Source organism: Saimiri boliviensis, chromosome 12, assembly GCF_048565385.1.
Source record: "Saimiri boliviensis isolate mSaiBol1 chromosome 12, mSaiBol1.pri, whole genome shotgun sequence".
Taxonomy (NCBI): Eukaryota; Metazoa; Chordata; class Mammalia; order Primates; family Cebidae; genus Saimiri; species Saimiri boliviensis.
In genome coordinates this window covers 109,871,400-109,895,103 of record NC_133460.1, presented here as the reverse complement: position 1 = coordinate 109,895,103, position 23,704 = coordinate 109,871,400, and the positions used below count along the sequence as shown (strand labels likewise).

At 45.8% G+C, this 23,704-nt stretch overlaps 1 protein-coding gene across 3 annotated transcripts in view; it reads left to right on the top strand.

Moving 5' to 3' along the window:
• UROS (uroporphyrinogen III synthase) overlaps positions 1–23,704 on the top strand; it is a 31,940-nt gene that overhangs the window by 7,772 nt on the left and 464 nt on the right. Inside the window, exons 5-10 of one of the 3 annotated variants that reach the window (XM_039464974.2) lie at positions 1,928–2,002; positions 6,136–6,210; positions 15,725–15,805; positions 17,669–17,754; positions 18,881–18,979; positions 23,354–23,434. In XM_039464974.2, coding sequence (XP_039320908.1) covers positions 1,928–2,002; positions 6,136–6,210; positions 15,725–15,805; positions 17,669–17,754; positions 18,881–18,979; positions 23,354–23,434 — 497 coding nt within the window. Of the gene's footprint in view, positions 1–1,927; positions 2,003–6,135; positions 6,211–15,724; positions 15,806–17,668; positions 17,755–18,880; positions 18,980–20,149; positions 20,272–23,353; positions 23,435–23,704 lie in introns of all 3 variants that reach the window. The other 2 variants (XM_074383071.1, XM_003922106.4) reach the window with 2 other exon arrangements.

Here is a 23,704-nt window from a genome sequence, read left to right as displayed (position 1 = left end):
GGGCATAATAATACCTGCATCATGGGATTATTACTTCTACTATTAGCTAGGTCGAACTTACTGAATGCTCACTCTCTGCAAGACTCTGTCCTGAATGCTTTATCCTGTGATATAGATATGCTTAGTATTTTCACTTGGCAGGTGAGAAACCTGAAGAACAGTGGGTAAGGAACTTTCCAGTCCGCCACAATACGTAAAGCACAAGTTCAGGATTCAGGCTGCAGAGTCTGAGTCTTAAAGGGAACCATCCAGGACATTACCTGGAGTAGAGTGGGCATGGAGTAAGTGACAGTGGTGAGTTCTGGTTATTCGGCCTCCACATTTAACCAGGCTTCATTGTAGCCTAAACATACTACCTTCTTGGTGATTCATATACACATTCACCTCCTATTGAAAGTCCGAGGACCTAAGAAACTCAGAACCGGCCAGGCACAGTAGCTTAAGCCTGTAATCCCAGCACTTTGGGAGGCCAGGGTGGGCGGATCACTTGAGGTCAGAAGTTCAAGACCAGCCTGGCCAACATGGTGAAATCCCATCTCTACCAAAACATACAAAAATTTAGCTGGGCATGTTGGCACGTGCATGTAATCCCAGCTACTCAGGAGGCTGAGGCACAAAAATCACTTGAACCTAGGAGGTGAAGGTTGTATGAGCTGAGATCATGCCATTACACTCCAGATGGGGAAGCATGTGTACTCTTTCCCAGTGGTGCCCTGGGTGTTTTTCTTGCAATTGTATTTTTTCCTTTTGTATATGTTTTGAGGATGAAGATAATTAAAAAGAGGAAAACCCTAGAAAGGTCGGTCTCTATAACTCTTTCTGTTGCTTTATAATAAAGTTTAAAATGTATTTTCCCATACATTTTCTTATTTTGATTCTCACAACAGCCATATGGAATAAGCAGTAGGGATATAGTTAATTCCAGTTACCTTGATGAAGAAACAGACGAGGTGGGTTAACTGGCTTACCTGGGGCACACAGGTTAAGGGGCAGAGCCAGCTCTGTGGCAGACTTTCCGACTCCACCCAGTGCTCACTCCAGTTGTTCTGCTCTGAGGCTTGGAAAATTGTTTGTTTACATGCTATGGATAAGTTTTGAATAAGTATCATTGATATTTATGGGGTAGGAAACAAAGTGTAACTCAATCTTTGGTTACTCTTTCAGAGGGAATTTCCCTTAATGTAAAGGGTAGAGTAATAATGCTATTGAATTTAAGGGAAAATTACTCTCATGACCAGATTTTAGAAAGGAAGAACTATTATTTCCTTGTTTTCTAAAAATGCAATAAATGTCCAGTGGCTTTATTTATATTTATTTATACAATCAGTTTTCTCTTTGTATTTCTTTAATCCATATTTAAAGATTCTGTTTGATCATAAAATGATAGTATTCTGTATCAAATTGTATTTGTTAATTGACCTGAAATTTATTATTTTTACTTTGGTGTAATCAATAAAAGAACCCTCTCCTCTGAGATTACAGTTTGTTGACTGCTTTCAGATTTATGTCCCAAATAAACCAATTGGATTAATGTATTAGACATTTAAGTTGCTTTTTTTAAAATGACAGTGTCTTTTTTTTTTATGTAAGTCTGGATTTAAATTTTTTATTTCACTATGCAAATTAATTCTTCAAGTTATGTTTATTTCCTGGTACCCATTAAAACTCTTCTAGTACCAACTGTGGAAAGAAGGTAATATTTCAAGCAAGGAACACTAAAACATTTATGAAAGCAGTTTTTTAAAAATTGCCTATAAAACATGAACAATGTGAAAATGGAATTTTAGTTTGAGATGCTGTTCTTTACATTTAGTTATTAATAGTTTGCTTTGCTGACAGGTTTCTTAGAGTGAACAAGCAACCTTGGGCAGTGGTCCAAATGGCCACTTTGGTATTTACAACTCACATATAATTTCATGTTTTACAGTCTGGGAAAGGTCTCTGAAAGAAAAATGGAATGCCAAGTCAGTGTATGTGGTTGGAAATGCTACTGCTTCTGTAGGTAAGGAGTCAAAATAAAACACCAAAAAATGGCTTAGCCTTTTCATTTAAAAAAAAAACAACAATTTAGCGCAGTTTAAAAATATTATTTTTGGTTAAATTTGCAAAAATTAATTAAATACATGATGCTAATGATAAAAATGCAATGAAAGAAATATATTCAGACATTTCCATGGCATTAAAAATTGGTTTACATCTTTTGAGAACCACTTGGTCAGTTTGTATTCAAAAGCTTTATTAAAATGTTTGTACCCTTTGGCTGACTAATCCCATTGTGAATATACATAATGCCACTGAATTATGCATTTAAGAAATGATTAAAATGGCAAACTTTATGTTATATTTTTACTATAATTTTTTTTTCTTTTTTGTTTTTGAGATGGAGTCTCAACTCTATTGCCTAGGCTGTACTTATCATCTTATTGTTTCTGTGGGCCAGAATCTGGGCTAGCCTTAGTGGGTTCCTTTGACTAAGATCTGTCACCAGGCCATAGTCAGGTTTAACTTGGGGATGGTTTGCTTCCAAAATCATTCATATAGCTGTCAGTGGGACTCAGAAGATCTGTTTCCCAGCTCACTCACACAGGCCTCTCGAGAGGGCTGCCAGAGACATGGCAGCTGGTTTTCCCTGTCACAAGGCAATCCAAGAGAGCAAGAGAGCACCTACCACTGAAGCCACAGTCTTTTTATGACCCAATCTTGGAAGTGACATCCATCTCTTCCGCTATCTTCTCTTTGCTTGAATCAAGTAAGTTCAACCCACACTCAAGCAGAGGGAGCATGGATCACAGGGATCATTGGGAGCCACTTTCCAAAGCCCGGGAGCCCTCTGGTGAAGAGCTACCCCTGGTTCCCCAGAGCCTGGGAATCAGGTTAGGAAAGTTGAACATTTGAAGCAAAGAGAAAAGAAGGTAGACATTTTTCTTGAAGTAGAAATGGAAACAAGGGTCCAGCGAATAGCAAGGAATCTCAGTATGGAAGTCCAGTGAGAGAAGATGCCTATGTTTCTTTATAAATGTTGCAAGACTCTTTATGCCAGCCTAATTTTACAGGTATTACTGATTAATAATAGATGGCAAAAAAGTACATGCTGGCTGGGTGCAGTGGCTCATGCCTATAATCCTAGCACTTTCAATTACACTAAGGCAGGCAGATCACTTGAACTCAGGAGTTTATGATCAGCCTGGGAAACATGGTGAAACTCTGTCTCTATTTATTTTAAAATGGTTTTTTTAAAAAGTGCATGCTATGTAACATTGTACAGTAAGTCCTCACTTAACATTGTTGATAACTTATTGGAAACTGCCACTTCAAGTGAAATGATGTATAATGAAACCAATTTTTTTTCCTCTTCAGTGTTGTAATGAAAACACGTTGAATGAAACGATGTTATTCAAGGACGGGCTGTATGTTGTTTCGCTTACAGTGACAATTTCCAAGAATCTATTCTTGACATTAAGCAAGGACTTACTGTACTTGGTCCACAGAAAATCTCCTGAGAACATTATTTCGTTGGATAATATGTGCATACTTTAATAACATTCTAATTTGTATTGAAGAAGCAGAGATGGTTGGCTTGTGGGCTGATACCTGGCAACTCAGCCAGCCATATCAGAGGAAAGCCTTCCATTTGGCTGCCCAAAGGTCAGATGCCCCAAATTTTCCATCTGATTGCAAGGTTGGACCTAGGCGCCATTTAGTAGCCACTGTTGCTCGGCCTTGTAAACCCAGGCCAGTGATGTCACAGAAGATAGCTTAGCAATTAACAACTTGGAATTCATCACACAGAAAGACTCTTTATTACCATCTTGGGCAACATGGTGAGATCTCTTCCCTACCAAAAGTAACAAAAATTATCCAGACTTGGTGGTTCATCCTTATAGTCCCTTTAACTCAGGAGGCTAAGTCGGGAGGATTGCTTGACCCTGGGAAGTTGAGACTACAGTGAGGCAAGATTGCACCACTGCACTCCAGCCTGGGCAACAGAGTGAGAACCTGTCTGAAAAAAAATTAGATTAAAAAGGCAAATAAATAGGTTATTTGTAAAACAATTTTTTATTATGAGGTACATGTTTGCATTGTTGGAAGAAATTATCATCTAAAGATATTTACTATTTTTGGCTCTCTGTTATATACCAGGCACTTTTCTATGCATTTTATGTACATCATTTCTTATTTTCATTAAGAAAGGTGTTAGTAAGCCCATTTTTCTGATTTAAAAACAAAAACTGAGCCTAAGAGAGAGGATGTGATTTGCCGGGTCACACACTTGGAAAGTGGTACAGCCATTGTTTAAATCCACAACTGCGTTTTCCCAAAGCCAGCCTGCCCCTTTGTATATGCATGCAGATGTTTTTACCATTTTAAGGTCATATATATTTTTTAATTGCCACGTTTTCCCATTAATTCTGGAAAGACTTTACAGAAATCATCTTATTCATACACTTGTTAATGTCTTCAAATATCATTTTTTTTCTTATTGATTTGTCTGTACTAAGAATTTTATTTTACCTTCAGATTTACTAATTGGCGCCTTTTCAGCCTAGGCATTAACCAGCAGAGATTTCACCCCAGAGGTTTACACAAGCCCAGGAAACGGGATCTATTGTGGCAGTCAGTGTCTTAACCTCTGAAATGTAAGAAGTACTCTCTGGCAGGTTTATTTAACACAGTTGTAGACAATTTGAAGTTTCACTGTCAGCTTTTACTAAGGCAGCGCCCTTAAGATGGGCTTGCCCAGCCAGAGTATTGGTTGAAATATTGTACTGACTTCATGCAGTGTCAGTCTTGCCACATTCAGGGACTGGGACCTTATACCAAACATTTCTTGAGAGCCTTCTGTAGTCTGTGGGGTGGACCAGGCAGCCCAAGTCCCTGCTCTCACGAATAGAGCTGGCCACTGCTTACTAGCTTCCTTCTCTCTCAAGTACAGTAGTAATTGTTTTTGCTCACAGGGTTGTGGTGTAAGGACCAAATGAGCAAGTGCTTACTTTGTGATCAGCAAAGCTGTATAGGAGAGTTAATGTTCTGCTTATGGTTATTATTGTTTCATTACTTGGGAAAAGTGCATATTCATGTCAATATTGATTATCAGCATCACTGCTAAGTTCTCATGTCTCAGGTCAGTTCCCGTGGGGTGTTTACAGGTTTTGTTTGTTTGCTCCAGCCTACGTTGCCACCGCAGCATAAGCAAGGGCTTTGTTCCTGAAATGGGCTTACAGTCATATGGGACATTTTTTTTTCTTTGATTCAGCATGTTTTTAATGATTCATAAGTTAAAAGCTGCTGGTCTTTTTAATAAAGCTGCCATTTGTTACTAACTAGCCTCTTGTGTGACTCCTAAGAGGACTGCCCACAGCACTTCCTTCCTCTGAGGCATTCTGCATTCCTGTGAGCAGGTAGCAGTGTTGATTGAGCCAGCCTCCTGGATCCTTCCTTCATCAACACCCTTTGCAGAATGGCCAAGTGTTTGCTGTCTGGAAAAGTGCAGGGGGAGCCTGGGTCTGTTAGCTTCTTACTTGGTTCATGAATACAGATCTCATGAAAGTGCTGGTATCGCCCCCCCATCCTAAATGACCTGTATTTGTAGTGTTCTGGGTCCCTGTTAGCAGATTGTTATGAAACCTTTCCTCCCCTTCCTTCCATTTTATTCTGGCCATGTCAAGCCATGACATCTTTCTGGATGTGGTCTGGCCACATCTCCCCAACAAAACGAAGGCTCTGTCAGGCAGATTCCTGCAAAAAGTCCCGAATTGGCCATCATTTCCTTCCTGGCTAAATAGGAAACAGCCTTTGTTGAGCCCCTCCTAGATGGCAAGCAGTTTGCTCTTATTATCTGACATGATCCTTAAAACAGTTCCGTATGGTTGGTGTTCTCCTCCCTTGTAGATGAGCTACATGGGGCTCAGGGAAGCTAGTCAATGCCTTACCCAATCTGCACATCTGGGGGTGCAGGTACCAGGACCTGATGCTTTCTTGTCTTCTTGCAAGCTTCCATTAGTGGCTTTCAGGAAAAGACATTCTCTATGTGATTTGTAAAGTGCATATTTATGCATTTGCACATTAAAAAATAACGCTGGAACAAAAGGACTTCAATAATCATGTAAAGAAATACGTTTCTTTGTTGTTTTCCAGTGAGTAAAATTGGCCTGGATACAGAAGGAGAAACCTGTGGAAATGCAGAAAAGCTTGCAGAATATATTTGTTCCAGTAAGTAGAAAAAGATCACTCAAAATGAAGCCCGTTTATTTTTTGTTGACCTCACAGCCACTACCTGGGGAACAGAATATTTCCTCCGTGCATTCTTGATGGTGAGAATGATTGGTGAGCAACGTGTAACCCACTCCGGGACTGTGGCCTACTTGTCTTTGTGTATGTCTATACTTGTGTGAGGTTTAACCCACTTGCTTCTACCCCCTATACCAAAGAACTTGATTTGAACATAACACAAAATAGAACATCTGGGAGATAAAACCGGAGGAGAGATCACTTGAGGGATTCCAAAGAGAGCAGAGGCAGGAGGTGTGAGTGGGTGCTCTCGCCTTCCAGAGTACTGTCCTTCCCCTTCTCAGGAGCTACTTCCTTCTATGAATTCTCTCCCCTGGCTTGCTCCTAGGTAAAGAGCTGACTCATCACTGGGCTGCATGTGGACTGGACTTAAAATGGCACTTGTTCTGGGGGTATTCATGTTTAAATGGGGACTTAGTCTTAAAATAATTATGGAATTTTAGGCTTCAGAAGATACATAGGCAAAAATTCTTGAAGCAAAAAGGATGGGAAGGCTGAAGTTCTGCTTGTAGGGTAGGCCCACCTCTAAGGTGCATCTCCATTCCCCTCTCTTCCCTGCATGTCCATTTCAACCACAAGCTCTTACACCCTTGTCATTTGACTCCTCCCTGCTGTAGGTGTGAGACCATACACCCCCATAAAAGCACAAAGTAGACTCACCTTGCCTTAGATTGCTGAAGAGGAGGAAATCCAGGCCTTCCTAGAGATCAGGGGTTGGCAAACTTCATCTGTTAAGGATATTTTAGGCTTTGCAGGCAAATGTTCTGTCAGAACTACTACACTCTGCAGTGGAAGCATGAGAGTAGCCCTAGACAATACACAAACAATGGGCTTGGCTTTGACCTCAGGCTGTAGTTTTCTGACCCTTCTCTAGAATTGCTTGCGTGTCTGCTGAGCTGCAAGGCTGGGGTCAGATGAACTGCTGACAGCTGAGATTTTCCACTAAGGTGGTCCCAAGAGACGGGTATATTCCTTGGCCCTGAGGTGGTAAGATCAGGATGGGTGGTATAGGGAGAGAGAACACCTTAAATATGTCTTTTTATGGCTTCTGAAACAGTGATGGATGGTTTTGTTTCTGGCAAAACAAAGTATTTGCATCATAAAAAAAGACTCCTAAAGGTGATGTTGGCCTTTCTAACAAGCAAACTTGTACACTAAAGTCTTATAAGTCATTACTTATAAGCCTTCCTGCCGTAAGTCATTACTGTTGCCTGAAGCTTCTCTAGCTTACATTTTTTGTGTTACTGGGAGCTTGTTCTGGAGAAAGTCCTGCATCTTTTTCTGCACTGTGGTCTGAGGATCCCTGAAGCTCAGTTAGGCCCCCGACAGAGTCGTGTGGGTTGGGGGCAGCAGTGAGCAGACAGGGAACAGCAGAGGTACTGCTGTGCTCAGTGGATCCTTCCCGAGTTCTCCAATTCGCCTCTTTCTTTCTTTTTAATTTCTTTTTGAAATAACCTCATTGCACCTTTCCTGAGTCACTGTACATTCTGCGTTAGCACTGAAGACTCGCATTTGTTGAGTGCCCAGGGTGTCTCAGCTACTTAGGCACTTGGCCTGTAGGATGTCATTTAATCTTCACCATCACCCGCATGAAGTCAGAATCATCTCCACTGCAAACTGTGCTGTCCAGTACAGTAGCCACTAGCCTCATATGGCTATTTAAGTGTAAATGTAAATTGGATAAAATTGAAAATTTAGTTCTTCAGTCACACTGGGCACATTTCAGAAGCTCAGTTGTCACTGTGGCCAATAGCACCAAATTGGACTGCACAGAAGTGCATCCAATTTTTCCATCATCACCAAAAGTTCTTTCTGACTGTGCTGTTATAGAGGCTCTTGGGGGACCAAGGGACAGGTCTTGTCCAGGGTCAGAAACTATAAAGTGGCAGGCTGGAGTTCACACTCATCACAGCAAGGCCACTGCTCATCCCGTGGCCCATCACATTCAGAGGCCAGACTGGCACCTGCTCCGTGCCAACCTGTCCTCAGGGAGATGCTGACCAAGCACCTCCATCCACTCTGATTCAGAGTGACTGGGGCTTCTGCAAGGCTGAGGATTTAAGTGTGCCTGACTCTGGCGGGCAGAGGCTTAGGGAACCTCCAGTTTTGAGGAGCTACACTGGCCTTTTCTGGCCGCTGAGATGAATAAGCTCTAGTCCCAGAGTGGTTCAACCACTTGGCAATCCTGAGCCTGTGCCCTCCTTAGTTCAGTGGATGCGCATTCATCAGCTCAGAGAGGGCTTTCAGACATTAATGCATTGACTGTCACCTCTCTTGCCCCACCCCCCATATTCCTTCCCACGTCACAGGAGAAGTGGTGTTTACCAAGGAGCACCTGTGTGCCAGCCCTTTGCAGGTCACTGGGGCTGAAGAGGAGTTTGACTCTATTCCTGCCTTCTGGAAGCTCCCAGCCTAGCTGGAGCTGGAGGTGGGGATAGGGTGGGGAACATAGACATCAATAACCATTATAAGGCAGGGTGGGTTAAGCGACCAAAAGCGGTATGAACAGTTTTTATATAGTGGACCTACTATTAAGATACCTATTTCTGGCTGGACGTGATGGGTCACGCCTATAATCCCAGCACTTTGGGAGGCCATTGTGGGTGGATCACAAGGTCAGGAGTTTGAGACCAGTCTGGCCAACATACTGAAACGCCATCTCTACTAAAAGTATAAGAAATTATCCAGGTGTGGTGATGTGTGCCTGTGATCCCAGCTACTCGGGAGGCTGAGTCAGGAGAATTATGTGAGCCTGGGAGGCGGAAGTTGCAGTGAGCCAAGGTCGCACCATTGCACTCCAGCCTGGGCGATATATATATACACACACCAATGACCAATTCGCCAATGTTCTAGATACCAGCTGGGTATCCTACAACTTAATTCTGACATTACCCAGAATTAACCCAGACACCACAGTTTCAGGGCTCAGTCTTAGCAAACTGTCCCCCACTTTAGATCCAAGTATTAGATGCTGAGGGACCTCTGTCCAAGTTGGCTACAAATCAGGAGTTCCCACGACTCCCTACTCAGGTTCAATAATTTGCTAGAATGGCTCATAGAACTCAGGGAAACACTTATGTGTACTGATTTTTATAAAAGAGTTAAGGACACAGATGAATAGCCACATGAAGAGGTGCAAAGAGCAGGGTCTGGAAGGGTCCTGAGTACACAGGAGCTTCTGTCCCTGTGAAGTTGAGGTGCCCCACCCTCCTGGCACATGAATGTGTTCAACAATCCAGAAGCTCTCTAAACTCATAGTTTAGGGTTTTTATGGAGGTTCCATTAGGTAGGTACCACTGATTAAGTCATTGGCCCCTGGTGAGTAACTCTTGCCAACTCTATGATCACATCTTTCTCTCTGGCCTTCAGCCCCCATCAGAGCTTCAGCCTGAAGCTCTCTAGGGACCACTGCCAGTCACCTCATTAGCATATTGTTAAAAGGGGTTTATTATGAATAACAAAAGATGCTCCTCTCACCTCTGTCAGGAAATTCCAAGGGTTTTAGAAGTTCTATGCCAGGAACAGGAAGGAAAACCAAATATTTCCTCTTGTATCACAGTGTCATGGCAGGACGTGCAAAAGAAGGCAGAGGTCTTCAGGAAAGTCTGTAAAAAAGGCATACCCATGGCCTCTTCTCCACAGAGAAGGGCAGGCCCTCCCTTAGACAGTAGTCATGGAGAAGCCCTCCCACTCAGGGAGCCACTGAGCAGAGACATGGAAGGAGGGGCTTTTCCTGAAGAGTATGGCATGGCGGGAGCAGTGGGTGGCAAGCTGGGGAGCACTGAGTAGCCTTTGAGAATCACCCGGAGCCCTGAGGCACTGGGCCTTAATGTTCACCCCTGTGGGTCAGACTCAGGCTGGCGTGGTCCTTCCCAGGCCTGGGCAGGAACACGGCACTGGCTGCTCCCTCTTAGTGGGAGGGCATCACTAGCTGTGGCCAGGATTGGGCCCAAAAGTCATTCATTGAATTAGGACCCAGTTCTCTTGTTCCTGGGACTTTTTAGGAGTGTCCCTTAAAATGTATCCCTTAAGTAGCATTTTTTTAAAACCTGCAGAGGTATCACAATCTTAAGAGCAGGGCCTGGGGTGCTGTGGCAAGTCCTGCCTTGAAGGGACCTGCCACAGCTCAGTGTGCCCCAGGGCTTGCCAGCAGGCAGCTTCCACATGGGTATAAGAAATTATCCTGGAGGCTCTGGGGGCATAACAGAAATATTATAAAGGAGTTAGAGTGCCTGGTACGTGTCTGACATATATTGGCACTGTGTGCATGCCTTTAATTGCCTGGCATGTTGTTGTGCTGAGCTATGACACAGGGATGATTACTAGACTGCTTTTACTTATGAAGAAATTGAGCTCAGAGAGGGAATCTTGTCCAGAGGAACAGAGCTAATAGTGCTAGGCTGGGGCTCAAGCCTAGGACTAGGTGACTCCAAAGCTCTTTTGTTTCCCTGTTCTGTGTGCTTCTAAAAAGGTGCTTAGTCCAAAATATGCTCAGTTCTCTTCCAGCAGGTGAAGAAGTCAATGGAATCTTTTGAAATGAAGAAAGTGGGTTCTAGGAGCTCATCCCACTAATTTGTGCGTTTGGACATGCCCTTGTGCTGATGAATCATTGGGGTGATGTCTGGGGTTTAGCCACATCCTTGGTGACAAGGCATGGGAAAAGGCCCTGAGGGTGAGGCCAGCCTGAGCCCCAAGGGAAAAGGTCTGCTGGGACTCACTGACCTCAGCCTATCTCTGGAGTACACAGAACCTCACACAGATGCCTCAGTCCGCACTGCTGTAGTTTGTGCCATCTCAGACCTAGCCTCTCTACCTGGGCTCCACATAAAGAGATCATCTCTGCTAGGTTTTCTCTAGAACATTTCATGAGCCAGCAGTGTGAGACATTTCAAGCTAAAAACCTACAGTTCAGGAGACTAATCTGTGGTAGAGAGTGTTCACCATTTGCTGCTGGTAAAGATGGTTGGCCCCGTTCTTCTCTGGCCACTTGTGCGACATGGTGTTCCCAGCTGGGCCCTTGGGAGAGGCCTTTCCATGCACCAGTGTGGAAAATCTTTCTGGAGGCCAATTCAAAGAGCATCTGAGGCTAAGCAGCTGAAGGGAAAAGGCCCAATGGCCACTGTGTTGCTTTCTGTGGAATGTTCCAGAGTATGGATTGTGTGGCCGTTTTCTTTAACAGCAGCCTAGATAGGCAGTGACTCTCTTTTTTGCTGCCAGGTGTTGAAACAGCTGCAGGGAATCCACAGGCAGTTGTTCCAGCTGTCCAGATCAAAGAGCACTGGTTGGGCCCTGTGCCACGTGACCCCATCCCTGAGGGATGGCTTCTTAGGTCATGGAGCTTCACAGCAGTGTGGAGGGTTCACTCCAGGGGCTCCTGATACAGGATGCAGGTAGGTCAGGAACAGTCTGGCTCCAGGCTTTTTGTTTCTAATGTTTCTGGAGAGTCATCACAGCATTAAATAGTATCAAAGCCCTTATTTTTAAAATGTAGAAATAAATGTAAATGGTAGATATTGACATTGTTTGTGGAATTAAGTGTCAGGATCTACAAAGAATAATAATTACTTCTATGAGTGGGCCAACAGTTAGCTCCTTAATAGAATAGGTGGTTCCTGCCTGTTTTCAGTGAAGAGATTGAGCTGTACCCACAGTTTGTTCTGGAAGGAGACAGAAGTGAACTGTCTGAGTCATTGTTCATTAGAAGACCCAGAATCATTAGGCTGGTGTCCCCTGCTTTGCAAACACAAGGCAGAAGAGATCAATGTCACTTTTGAGTGATCACATTGGTGTTTCAATTAACTGACTCAAGGCTTGGTTGGATAGATATTAACATATTCTGACCTTATCTTGGAGAATACTGGTCTGCATTCTTTGCAAAGCCTCTGCTATTTCCTCTAATTTATTATCAGCATGTCTATGGATCTTAATAAATCTTCCATTTGCAATTAGAATACCCGAATAAAAATCCATGTTGACTGCTAATAAGGACCTTCACCTTGGCTTTGCCAAGGCATTAATGATTTTTCTTTCTCAGCAAACTTTGAAGCCTGATTTTAAAAGCTAAAAATCTACCTCCAATGCTTGTAGTAAACAGGCCAATTCATAGCTATGCCTATTTATTTTACTTAACACTACTTTGTGACAGGAACTATTGTACGTACTTAAAGCTATTAACTTGTTTAATCTGATAACTCATTGTTCTGATAGATTCTCCTCCTTTCCTTAACATATCCTCTAATGGGAAAGTAATTACACACTTAATGTTAAGAAGTAGACTACAGTGTAATTTTTGAAAAGAGAGAGAAACAAGGTAGGGCAGAAAGATTGCACTACAGTTTATTTGCAATGTCCTCCTAGAGTAGGAAGATTTCTACAGCCTGGCAGACTTGCCAGGCTTTTCTTCTGTTCTTCCGATCATCCTCATTATCTGCAATCAGGCACCCACTAACTGCTCGAACTGATTCTCATGGCAGTGCCCGAGAGGGAAGTCATTTTAAACCTGGTAGTTGTTACTGTTTTACAGACATGTGCATGTCCTGCAGCAAGATGACATTTTAAAAAGTCAGTCTCATTGATGCAGGACTTTTTGCTCCATAATTCAACTAAATCTGGGTTCTTGTCTCATGACCAGAAAAATTAGGCATGTGGACGCACTGGAGGGTGAGAAGGGCTGAATTTATTAAGAGAAAGGAAAGCTCTCAGAAGGACATGGTGGCTCATGCCTGCAATCCCAGCATTTTGGGAGGCCTAGGCGGACAGATTGCCTGAGGTCAGGAGTTCAAGACTAGTCTGGCCAACAAGGCGAAACCCCATCTCTACTAAAAATACAAAAATTAGCTGGGCATGGTGGTGGACACCTGTAATCCCAGCTACTCGGGAGGCTGAGGCAGGAGAACTGCATGAGCCCAAGAGGAGGAGGTTGCAGTGAGCAAAGACTGCACCACTGCACTCCAGCCTGGGTGAAAGAGCGAGACACAGAGAGAGAAAGAGGGAGAGAGAGAGAGAGAGAGAGAGAGAGAGAGAGAGAGAGAGAGACTCTCAGCAAAGAGAAAGAGAAAAAGAAGACAGAAAGAAAAGAGAAGAAGGATGAAAGGAAGGGGCTTTCAAAGAGAGAGGGGTTCTCCAATCAGGTTTCTCCCTCATGATTGAATACCAGGGATACCACGCATGAGCTGATGAGGCCAGGCTTCTCCCCTGCGTAAGGCGCGATTTCCTGGCGGCTCCACCCCATTCCCCTAGTGTGCGTTGAGGACGCCCAGGCAAGCCCACAGGTAGTATCAGAAAAAGCAACATTCGATTGGTTAAAGGGCATTATTCTGAAAGAATCAGTTGGGAAAGGGCAGACAAATGGTTAGATGATCTCCTCCTGGGTTGCAAGTTGCATCCGGAACCAGCAGTCTGGTCTTTCAGCCTTCAGGCTATTTTAGGCTTGAAGGTGAGGTTTCACCGGGGACCCTTCCCTGTCTACCTAGGCATTTGTCTGCTTCCTGCCTGTATCATCATTTTTTTAATTACCTGCAGTGACTTTATCAAGCCCCCTCCTGAGCTGCCTAATAATAATACCCAGGATTTTCATCAATGTTACTCATCATCAGCCCTGACAGCCCAGAATTGAGGCCTCCTTCCTGTTAAACTAACGGAGAGCAGAGCCTTTGAGCTCCACGATTCACTATTTTTGTGTCAGCTTTAACCATTGCTTTGGCCTTTTGGGGCTAAAGATAAATCCACAGGCAGTAAGCATATTCCAAAAGGGAATGACTCCTTTGTCTTTGGCTTTTTGAAGGGGGTTAGTTTTCAGGAAATGTAGTTGTAGTAGATCTCCCCTCAGCAGCAAAGGACATTTTTAAGTTTTTCTCCTTTCTGCTGACAGGGTGGTGCCTTTTCAGTGAAGTCAGCTGAGCTGGTTGGTCATTTGTGGGCCCTTTGTACCTGCAGAGCCAAGCTGTCTGCAAGGCACAGGTGGTGGAGAGATAGAGACAAACAGCCGCCTTAAGGGAGGGCGTCCCCTTCAGCCCAGCCTTGTGAGTCAGAGATAAGAAAGAGCAGCTCAGGACTCCAATGGACCCTCATAAGAGGTGCTGCCAAGGGGAGATTCCCGAATCTTTCCAAGGCCCTTTGCTCGCCCATGGGGCTGGGCTTGCTGATAAACTAGATTCTAGTTTTATTACTGGATCCCCACGAAGAGCTTTGGTCCCTAACATCCTCCACCCCGCACTCCTAAGCACACACAGAGACACAGAGAAGAAAATCACACCTGAACATGGCTTTGAAAATACGTCTCTAGGGATGACTCTACAGAGCATGCAAACGTTTCCTCACACTGGAAAAGAGAAACCAGCAGGCATCTATTAACTATATTTAACAAGCTCCCAATTCATTATTTTCTTTTATGTTAGTACTGATATTTACCCAGCAGTTTAAATAGAGAAAACATTGACCGGTATGTAGCCTTTATATGAAATTAATGGCCTGCATTTGTTCCTGTTGTTTGACTGCCACTTGGTAGAGATGATGCCGGATGGAAAGAGGTGGTTTTGCTCCTTCCTCTCATTGCAGTCACCAGAGAATATGTGTTCAGAGAGACCATAAGGATGTGGGAAAATATACAATGTGTACGAACAACGCTCATTAGAGTTTCTTCATGGACGACGTGGGGAAAATGGCTGGTTCTACTAAAATGCTTTGTTTTCACATTTGGGAAAGATTCTGGCATTTGATAATACATCCGTTTTGTTGGGCACTACTGTTGCAAATTGGTGTTCAAATCCTATGCTGTCCTCACTATTCTGCAGAGTTTAGGGCTGAAAATGCCTGTAAGTCTTCCCAGAGATGAGCTGCTGGGAGCAGAGACAGTGGTGAGAGGAGAGGCAGGGCTGTTCTTAGCAGGCTTCTCTCTCTCTAAGGCCTGCACATCTGCCATTTAGCACTTGGCCTAGTGGCTGCTGGTGTGACTGAAAGCGGAGTGGGCAGTGAGCTTGTCTTTGTTGGGGGTGGTTGCAGAGCCACTCCTGGCTGCCAGTTCCCTGTTGCACTCCCTGGCTCATCCAGGGCCTCTTTAGGGTAGAAAATATTTGCTGCAGTGCCAACACTAGGCCTGAGCTTTACCTGCCTGGCTTGGTTAAGGTGCAAAGCCTGCCTTCCAAATAGTGACTGCAGGCTAGGGAGTCACTTTAGAATTAGAGGGAATTAAGAGGGTGGCTAACTTGTTTATGTGGATGTTCATTTTCTGAGCACCTCCACACACATTACCTCTTATGATCTTCATATAACAGCCCTTCAAGTTCAGCAAGGTAGCAGGTGCTCTTCCTGTTTACAGATGCTGGAACTGAGTCCTAGAAGCAAAGCCAGACCTGGAGCCAGGGGCTTCCTCCTCCCCATTCCCCTGTGCACAAGCACTGCCCCCGAGTTTTCACAAAGTCTGGTTATTTATTCACAGGGGAGTCCTCAGCACTGCCTCTTCTATTTCCCTGTGGAAACCTCAAAAGAGAAATCCTGCCGAACATGCTCAAGGACAAAGGTGAGCTTTGAATGTTTTGACTGCATCCCTAACCACTTTGGGTAGATTCCAGCAAGAGCCTTTGCAGTGATAGAAGTGGGTAGCCCTGCAGAGAGCATACAAGGGAGAGCAGGCCTGGGTTGGATATACCAGTCCAAGGGATGCAGGGACCATCCTCACGTGAAGTATAGACGTGCAGTCTGCACTTTCCTTTCTTTGGATATGCTCTTCTCACCTCACTTGGCTCAAGCTAGGAGCACACAGTGTGTTTCTAGTCCTTCACCAAGAGGACAGGAGATTGAGGTGTGGAGATGGCCCCTGGGCAGATAACTGAGGTGATGAACCACAGAATTGGTTCCACATGTAGAAGAGAGTCTACAAATTTAGCTGATCTTATAGTGGCATGCAGCATCCTCCAGCTGAGCCACACAAGCCCCACCTGCCCCTCCAGCTCCACCTGCTGTGGCTCCCAAGACTGTTGGTATCTAGAAACCAGCTCTTGCCTCTGAAGCATGCTGCCATCATTGACTCAGATGTTTTAGCTGTCACCTGCGTCCCTTTTGCTGTCACATAGTTGGTCTGGGAGCAAGGTGTATCGGCAGTGTGGAGTACCAGCATTAGGGTGAGATAAAAACAGATTTGAATTCTCCCTCTCGCTGTTTATTAGCTATGTGAATGAAGGTAAGTGAAGTAATCTCTCTGTGATCAGCATCCTTATCTGCGCATAACCATAGTACCTGCTCACAGAGGTGTTCAGAGATCATGGAGCATGACGCCTTGCTCTGCAAAGGCAAGCTCTTCATGAAACCGTGACTGTTAACCATCTCTCCCAGTATTTTGAAGCTCTAACTGTCCACCTGGACAGTGTGACCCAGGACGACCTTAGACCTTGTCACTTTCCCTCCCGTATTAAAAGGGAGCTGGATCATGTCCCTTCTACCCATATCATCTGTGTTCTAAAGGCTGCCAAGAATAAAGGCAGAGGACAGTAGGTAGTAAGATCAGCAAAATCATTAGCTTTTCAGGAATAGAAAATACCAGGATAAAATAAGAGGAAGCTTGGCCTCAGGTACCCTTAAAGAAATTATATATAAATCAGAGGTTTGATACTTCCATTTATTTCTTTAGTTTTGAGGGATATGAAATGGCGATAGGTTGCTGGTTTTTGCTAAAATTTTAATAATTTTTTCTGAGAACATTTCCCATTTTATTTTCAGAAGCCTGAGTTTTCACTACTTTTCACTTGCTGTCTGGCTGCCCCTCGTAAATCTATATCTGACTGAAATTGTGCTAGTCCCTTCAATGCCTCATGCCTCATCACCAGCCCTGAAAACCCCTGGGAATGTTCAATATCACTGAATGGTACAGGGAGGAATGTGGGAATGGCTTAATTAGTTCATCTCCAAGTGGACACCCTGAGGCCCAGAGAGGGGACACATGGCCACGTGGAGGCACAGCGAGAGCGCAGCCGGGGATCTGAACTCTGGGCCTCTCCTGAGAGCTGCCCTTGCCCACACTTGCTGGTGCCATGCAGCCTGTCTATGTGGGATCCATGGAGTGACTAGGGACAGCCTTGTATGGACAAACCCACATAAGCCTGGGAACAAAAGGCATTCTGGGTATAAACAAAGGCTTTGGTTTCTGACCCTTTGTTCTTTTTCTGCTATCTCAGCCTCCTCTGCCACAGCAGCCACTCCACAGGGTTCAGCAGGCTGCAGAGGGCTGTTCAAGGCCTCTTAGGAGTCTGGCCTCTCAGCTTCCAAGCAGCTGGTTCCAGAAGAGGGGTGCTGTATTGGGAGGTTTCAGCAACTGTGCTGTGAGGTGGCAGAGGCCCCATTGCGTGCCCAGTGCGGTAAAGACTTTACTGGTTTTCATTGTGCCCAGGGATTGCCATGGAAAGCATAACTGTGTATCAGACAATTCCACACCCAGGAATCCAGGGGAACCTGAACAGCTACTATTCCCAGCAGGTATGTGGTGTTTTGGGGGAGAGCTCTGGCAGGGTGGACGTCCAGGTTGGGGAAGCCCAGGGTGAGGGTATAAGCTCACAGGTGTTGGTTCTACATGTGGCTTCACTGTCCCCAGCCATCACGTGCATGCCTTTTCCTGTGGCATAGATGGTCTGGGATTCTAGAATTAGGAGTGGAAACAATTTTGTGGTTGTTTCATGAAATGTCCATTGCAAGCTGGGTTGAAATCAGTGATTTCAAAAAGAGGTGCTTGCGGCAGGTGGTCTATGAAACCTCCCTGTTTGGAGAGATTAATGTGGTGACTTTGAGGAAGTGGTAAGTTTTCACAGGGGTTAAAGGAGATAATTTGCACAAAGCTTTTTGTACAGCATCCAAGATACATACAAGCCTGAGATAAATAGTGGCCTTGATGTTATCATTGTTCTTCATCATATGGAGGCACTGGTGGAACTGGAGGGGCAGAGGCTGAAAAGGGAGGCTGGGCCCGTAGTGGGAAGAGCTGACAGTGGCCACTGAGGAGTCTGGGTTGAATCTGGGAGTCCCTGGGGACTGATGGAGGACTCAGGCAGGAGATTGGATAGCTCTTGCTCGAGTTCCTTGACGTCTTAAGCATTTATATGCCGTAAAATACCTCCCTTTCTTCTCAGGGCAGGCTTCCGAATGCCTTGCCTGGTATTGGGAGGGCCTGATAAGACTAACCAAGTGCACAAAGGCCAGGCCAGCTCATCTGCTTGCTCTATTTCCAGAGGGAGGGAGCATTGATGGAGCCAGCACTGCCTCACATTACTGTCTCATGCAGTCAGTGCCATGTGACCACAGGAGCTAGAGGCATTGTCTGGGGTGCTGGGCACATGAGCTCTGTGATGCCCATGTCCTCTGGCCAGGCAGACACAGACCTGGGGGCCAGCAGAGTGGCCAAGGAGCAGCACCAGCTTTCTGATGGGAGCCTGCTCTTTTCAACAGTTCCTTACCAGAATCCTGCCTCACTGGAACAGAGGGTCCGAGCATCAACCAGGAACCCCTCTTGTAAAATTGCCTAGGCGGCCTTGATGCTGATGAAGCTGGAGGAATGTTGTCTCTCCTTGGTCTCATGGCAAGGACTGATCTTGTTTTCTATTCCCCGCAGGGAGTTCCAGCCAGCATCACATTTTTCAGTCCTTCTGGCCTTACATACAGTCTCAAGCACATTCAGGAGTTATCTGGTGACAGTATCGATCAAATTAAGGTAAGTTATTCTATGGGCTCTTGGTCTTTTTCATATTCGTTTTTCTTTTTTTTATCTTCATGAATTATCCTAGGGCTTCAATGTTAAGTGAGACACCCCTGGCCTAGCAGGTGCCCTAGAATTGGAAGGGCAGCTCTGCCTCCTGCTGGGCTGTTGCACAGATTGCTTCCTCTCTCCCAGCCCGTTTTCTCACTTGCAGCATGGGGATAATTGTCTCTCTGTGGCCTTCACAGACATGTGTATGGTCTTCCCTGCATAGGATGAGTCTCAGGATACGTGAGGGAATTCAAGTAAAGTCCTTACTTAGCTCAGGGCTTGGAACAGGTGTTAACATCCTTTCCTTCCGTTCTGCCATCTTATGTTTGCCATTATCGTCTATTCTAAAAGCAGTGACCCTTTTTCATGTCTTTTAAAGGGTTTACATTCACGTCTGTTAGGGACTGTATTCATAATGAGTTGGCAAATAAACACAACTCTTGTGGTGTCTATAATAGAAATACCCTTGAACTGGCTCCAGAGGGACTGAGGAGAGGGTGCAGGATGTGACCCAGAACCCAAGGACAGAAACTGCCACTTGCTGCAGTCAGGAAGAGCAAAAGGTTTCACCTGCCTTCCCACAGGTGCATCTCACATGAGGAGTATGCACCGCTTCCCTGGTGTTAAAGATGGAGCATTGGGCTCCGAGACACCTAGTGTCCTGCCTGTAGGTCACACTGCTGAGAAGGAAGAGCCATGATTTGAACCTTGGAAGACTGAGTCCACATTGTCAGCCCTGGTGATGCCTTGCCACGGTCTCAGGAGCTGTCGAGCAGTTGATGCACTTACAGGCAGTGATTCATGTAATTCTCAGACCAGTCCAGGGGTGGGCGTCCGGAAAACAGGGCAGTGGTCCTCGCTGCAGGTGAGGACCCTGAGGCCCAGACAGGTAAACAGCTTGCCATGTGGTGAGTTACTGGAAGGCCCAAGACTCACGTGGGCCACTGAGGAAGAAAAACGATATCTGAATCTTGGGGTTAGAAAGATTAAAGAGGTAGTACCCATAAAGTGCTTAGTATGGTGACTGGTCCATAGTGAGCACTGACTTCATATTGCAGGTCAGGATGGGTAATGGTGCTGGTGCTGCTCTGGTTCTTTTTTTTTTTTTTTTTTTTTTTTTTTTTTTTTTTTCAGACAGAGTCTCGCGCTGTTTCCCAGGCTGTAGCGCAGTGGCGCGATCTTGGTTCACTACCATCTCCACCTCCTGACTTCAAGCAGTTCTCCTGCCTCAGTCTCCCAAGTAGCTGGGACTATAGGCATGTACCACAATGCCCAGCTAATTTTTTTTGTACTTTTAGTAGGGACGGGGTTTCATCCTGTTGGCCAGGTTGGTCTCTGTCTCCTGACCTCATGATCTGCCCACCTCAGCCTCCCAAAGTGCTGGGATTACAGGTGTGAGCCACCGCGCCCAGCCACTGCTCTGGTTCTTATCCCTCTGTGTCACGCTGCCTCTCCCCTGGGCCTATGGGAGGAGCCCCCCAAGTCACACAGTGCTGTGAGATACTGGTGCTGTAAGCCTATCACAGTTTTCCCCAGGCTTCTTAGTGTTTGTCTAGAGGAAGAACAAAAGATTTCTACTCTATCTTCTTTCAAAGCAAGCATGTTTAAAAGCACACATGGATACTCAACATCTGAACCGAGAACTCAGGCCTTTCTGAATAGACTGCTGCCTGCATCATCCACACCCCTGGAAACTGGGGACTGAGTGCCTGCACCTATCCCACATCTGAAATCCCACGCCCATTTCTACAACCCTCCAGACACTCTCAGGGGCTCTCAGTAACCCCCTCGCCTCTTACTGCAGTGATGACCCTACCTGCCAGTATTGAACGCCTCTGCCATGCTGGGGAGGAGAAATTGACAGAGCTGGCCTTGCTCACAGTGACTGTGGACTGCTTGGGGGCCGTGAAGGCACTGTATGTTGGGTGTGAGTCACCCCTTGTCACTGGGGCTCAGCACTGGCTAGTGAGGTGCTTTCAAGGTTCACAGAGGACACAGTCCTAGCCTGTGAGTTGGTAGTTAAGCTTTTCTCTCTCAGCTTGGCCCCAGATTTGCTGGTGGCCTCCCTCCCCAGGAGTCGTCGTAGGACCCAAAGTTTGTATAGCACTGCACCACATGCAGGTGTGCCACAAAAAATCAAAGGGAGTGACTTCTGACCTGAACTTCCTACTTACCATTGTCTTGGGAAGACCATGCACATTTCTATAGTTGTCAGAGATATCACTTCAGAGCAGTAGGTAAGCAGATTCATAATAACCACCACCAAACTAATGGCAGCAACTGAATTTCCTGTGTACAGGCAAGTGCCCATGCAGCCTGTGAGGTGGGCGTCTTCACCTAGCAGTCACTAGCTACAGTGGCAGAGCCGGGCTGTGAACGTGGCTGCTGCCCCCACAGCCAGGCTGGTGCACTCAGCCCAGTTCGTGCCGGGGTGGCAGAAGAACGTTGATGTTGGGCCCTGGCCTAGCCTGGGGAAGACTGTACTGCTCACTTTTAACCCAGGTTATTTTTTGAATTGACAGAATTTCTTATTCTGAATACAAATTTTTTTTTTTTTTTTTTGAGATGGTGTTCTGCTCTGTCGCCAAGGCTGGAGTGCAGTGATGCAGTCTCGCCTTGCTGCAACCTTTGCCTCCTGGTTCAAGCTATTCTCCTGCCTCAGCCTCCTGAATAGCTGGGATTACAGATGCATGCCACCAGGCCTGGCTAATTTTTGTATTTTTAGTAGAGATGGGGTTTCACCGTGTTGGAAGCTGGTCTTGAACTCCTGACCTCAGGTGATCTGCCTGCCTCGGCCTCCCAAAGTGCTGTAATTACAGGCGTGAGCCACTGCACCTGGCCTCTGAATACAAAAAAAACATTGTTTTTTGAGACATAGTTTTGCTCTCATTGCCCAGGCTGGAGTGCAGTGGCACAATCTTGGCTCACTGCAACCTCCACCTCCCCGGTTCAAGCAATTCTTCTGCCTCAGCCTCCCAAGTATCTGGGATTACACGCATGTGCCACCACACCAGGCTAATTTTTATATTTTTAGTAGAGACAGGGTTTCACCATATTGCCCAGGCCGATCTCGAACTCCCAATCTCAGGTGATACGCCTGCCTCAGCCTCCCAAAGTGCTGGGATTACGGGTGTGAGCCACTGTGCCTGGCCTCTGAATACAAATTTTTTATCAGATGTATGTTTTGTAAAAATTTTCTCCCATTATGTGAGTTGTCTTTTCACTTTTTTGATGATTTTTTTTTAAAGCACAAAAGGTTTTCAATTTTGATAAAGTTCAATGTATTGTTTTTTTCTTTTGTTACTTGTGCTTCGGGTGTTGTATCCAAGAAACCATTGCTTTAATTCAGTGTTTTGAAGATTTACTCCTGTTTCCTTCTAGGAGTTTTATAGTTTTAGCTCTTAACTTAGGTATTTGATCTGTTTTGAATTGATTTTTGTATGTTGTGTGAGGTAGGGGTCCAATTCCATTTTTTCCTCAGGGAGTTTCCTAAGCAGTGGATGCTTAGCAGGGCAGTACTGTGGGCAGGGTGGGAGCAGGGCCTCTGCGGGACAGTGGTCTCCCTTCCCTTGTTCTTACTCAGCCGGAGGAAGGAGTCTCAGGCCCACAGCATCCAAGGTTATGCAGAGGTAGAGGTGGCTTGTAAACTCACTACCACCCGGTCTGCTGCTCACTTGCTGGGAGGGAAGGAGGATGAAGCAGAGGGCTGGGCAGGGACTGCCAGTGTCAGATGCTCCCTTGCTCCCAAACAGGTTCAGGGTCCACAGACTCAATCCAGAGGAGAGTGGAGGATGAGGACATTCTCTCATTTAAACCCCACTCTAGCCCTCTGAGGCTAGGGTAACTGTGCCCCTTTTACAGGTGAGGATCAGAGAGCCTAAGGGATTTGCACTAATAACAGCTAGCAGGGGCAGAGCTGGGAGCAAAGCAGTGCTGCATCCAGGCAAGGCTCTGCACAGAACCATCAAGCCCATGGTGCTTGTTCAGAGAGAGGTGTCCTGTGGATGAGGCCGGTGCCCTGGACAGCTGATTTGGAAGGATCATGACAGCACAGGCAGCATCCCGTGAGGGTCATCGAGCTTACCTCTGGGCCAGGCCAAGTGGTTCACACCTGTCACCTCATTTAATCCCCGCAACAGCCCAGTGAAGAGTCCTGTTCTCTTTTCTGTTTATGGATAAGGAGGTGGAGGCCAGAGAGGGTGGGCCCACAGCAAGGGCATTGTCCTGTGAAGCTGGGATTTTAGTCTCAACCCTCGGTCCCAGAGCCCTGACCTTGATGGCTCTGCTTTCCTGGGGATTCAGTCACTGCCCGTGACACACCCACCTCCTCTTGATCAGACCCAGGGGCCCCAACACCAGAAGCAGAACTGTCTGCAGCTAAAGCCTCTGAGGAAGGACTGCACTGATGCAGCCATGATGGCGGGCACCAGCCTGGGGCCTTCATGTCCCTGCCCTTCACCTGCGCCTGGGAACAGCATGCTCTCACTCAGGGTGGCAGAGAGGCTGTGATGAGAGCGTGGATTGAGAGGTATTTTGCAGGCTCAGAATCTGGGCTCAAATCAGGTGATGTTGTCATTTATATAAACGTGTCACATAAGGAGTGACGTCCAACCAAAAGGCTGGCTGATGCCCCTGCACACGTCCAGCCACCTGCTGTCCCAACCCCCACTGGTGTGCTGAAGTCCTGTT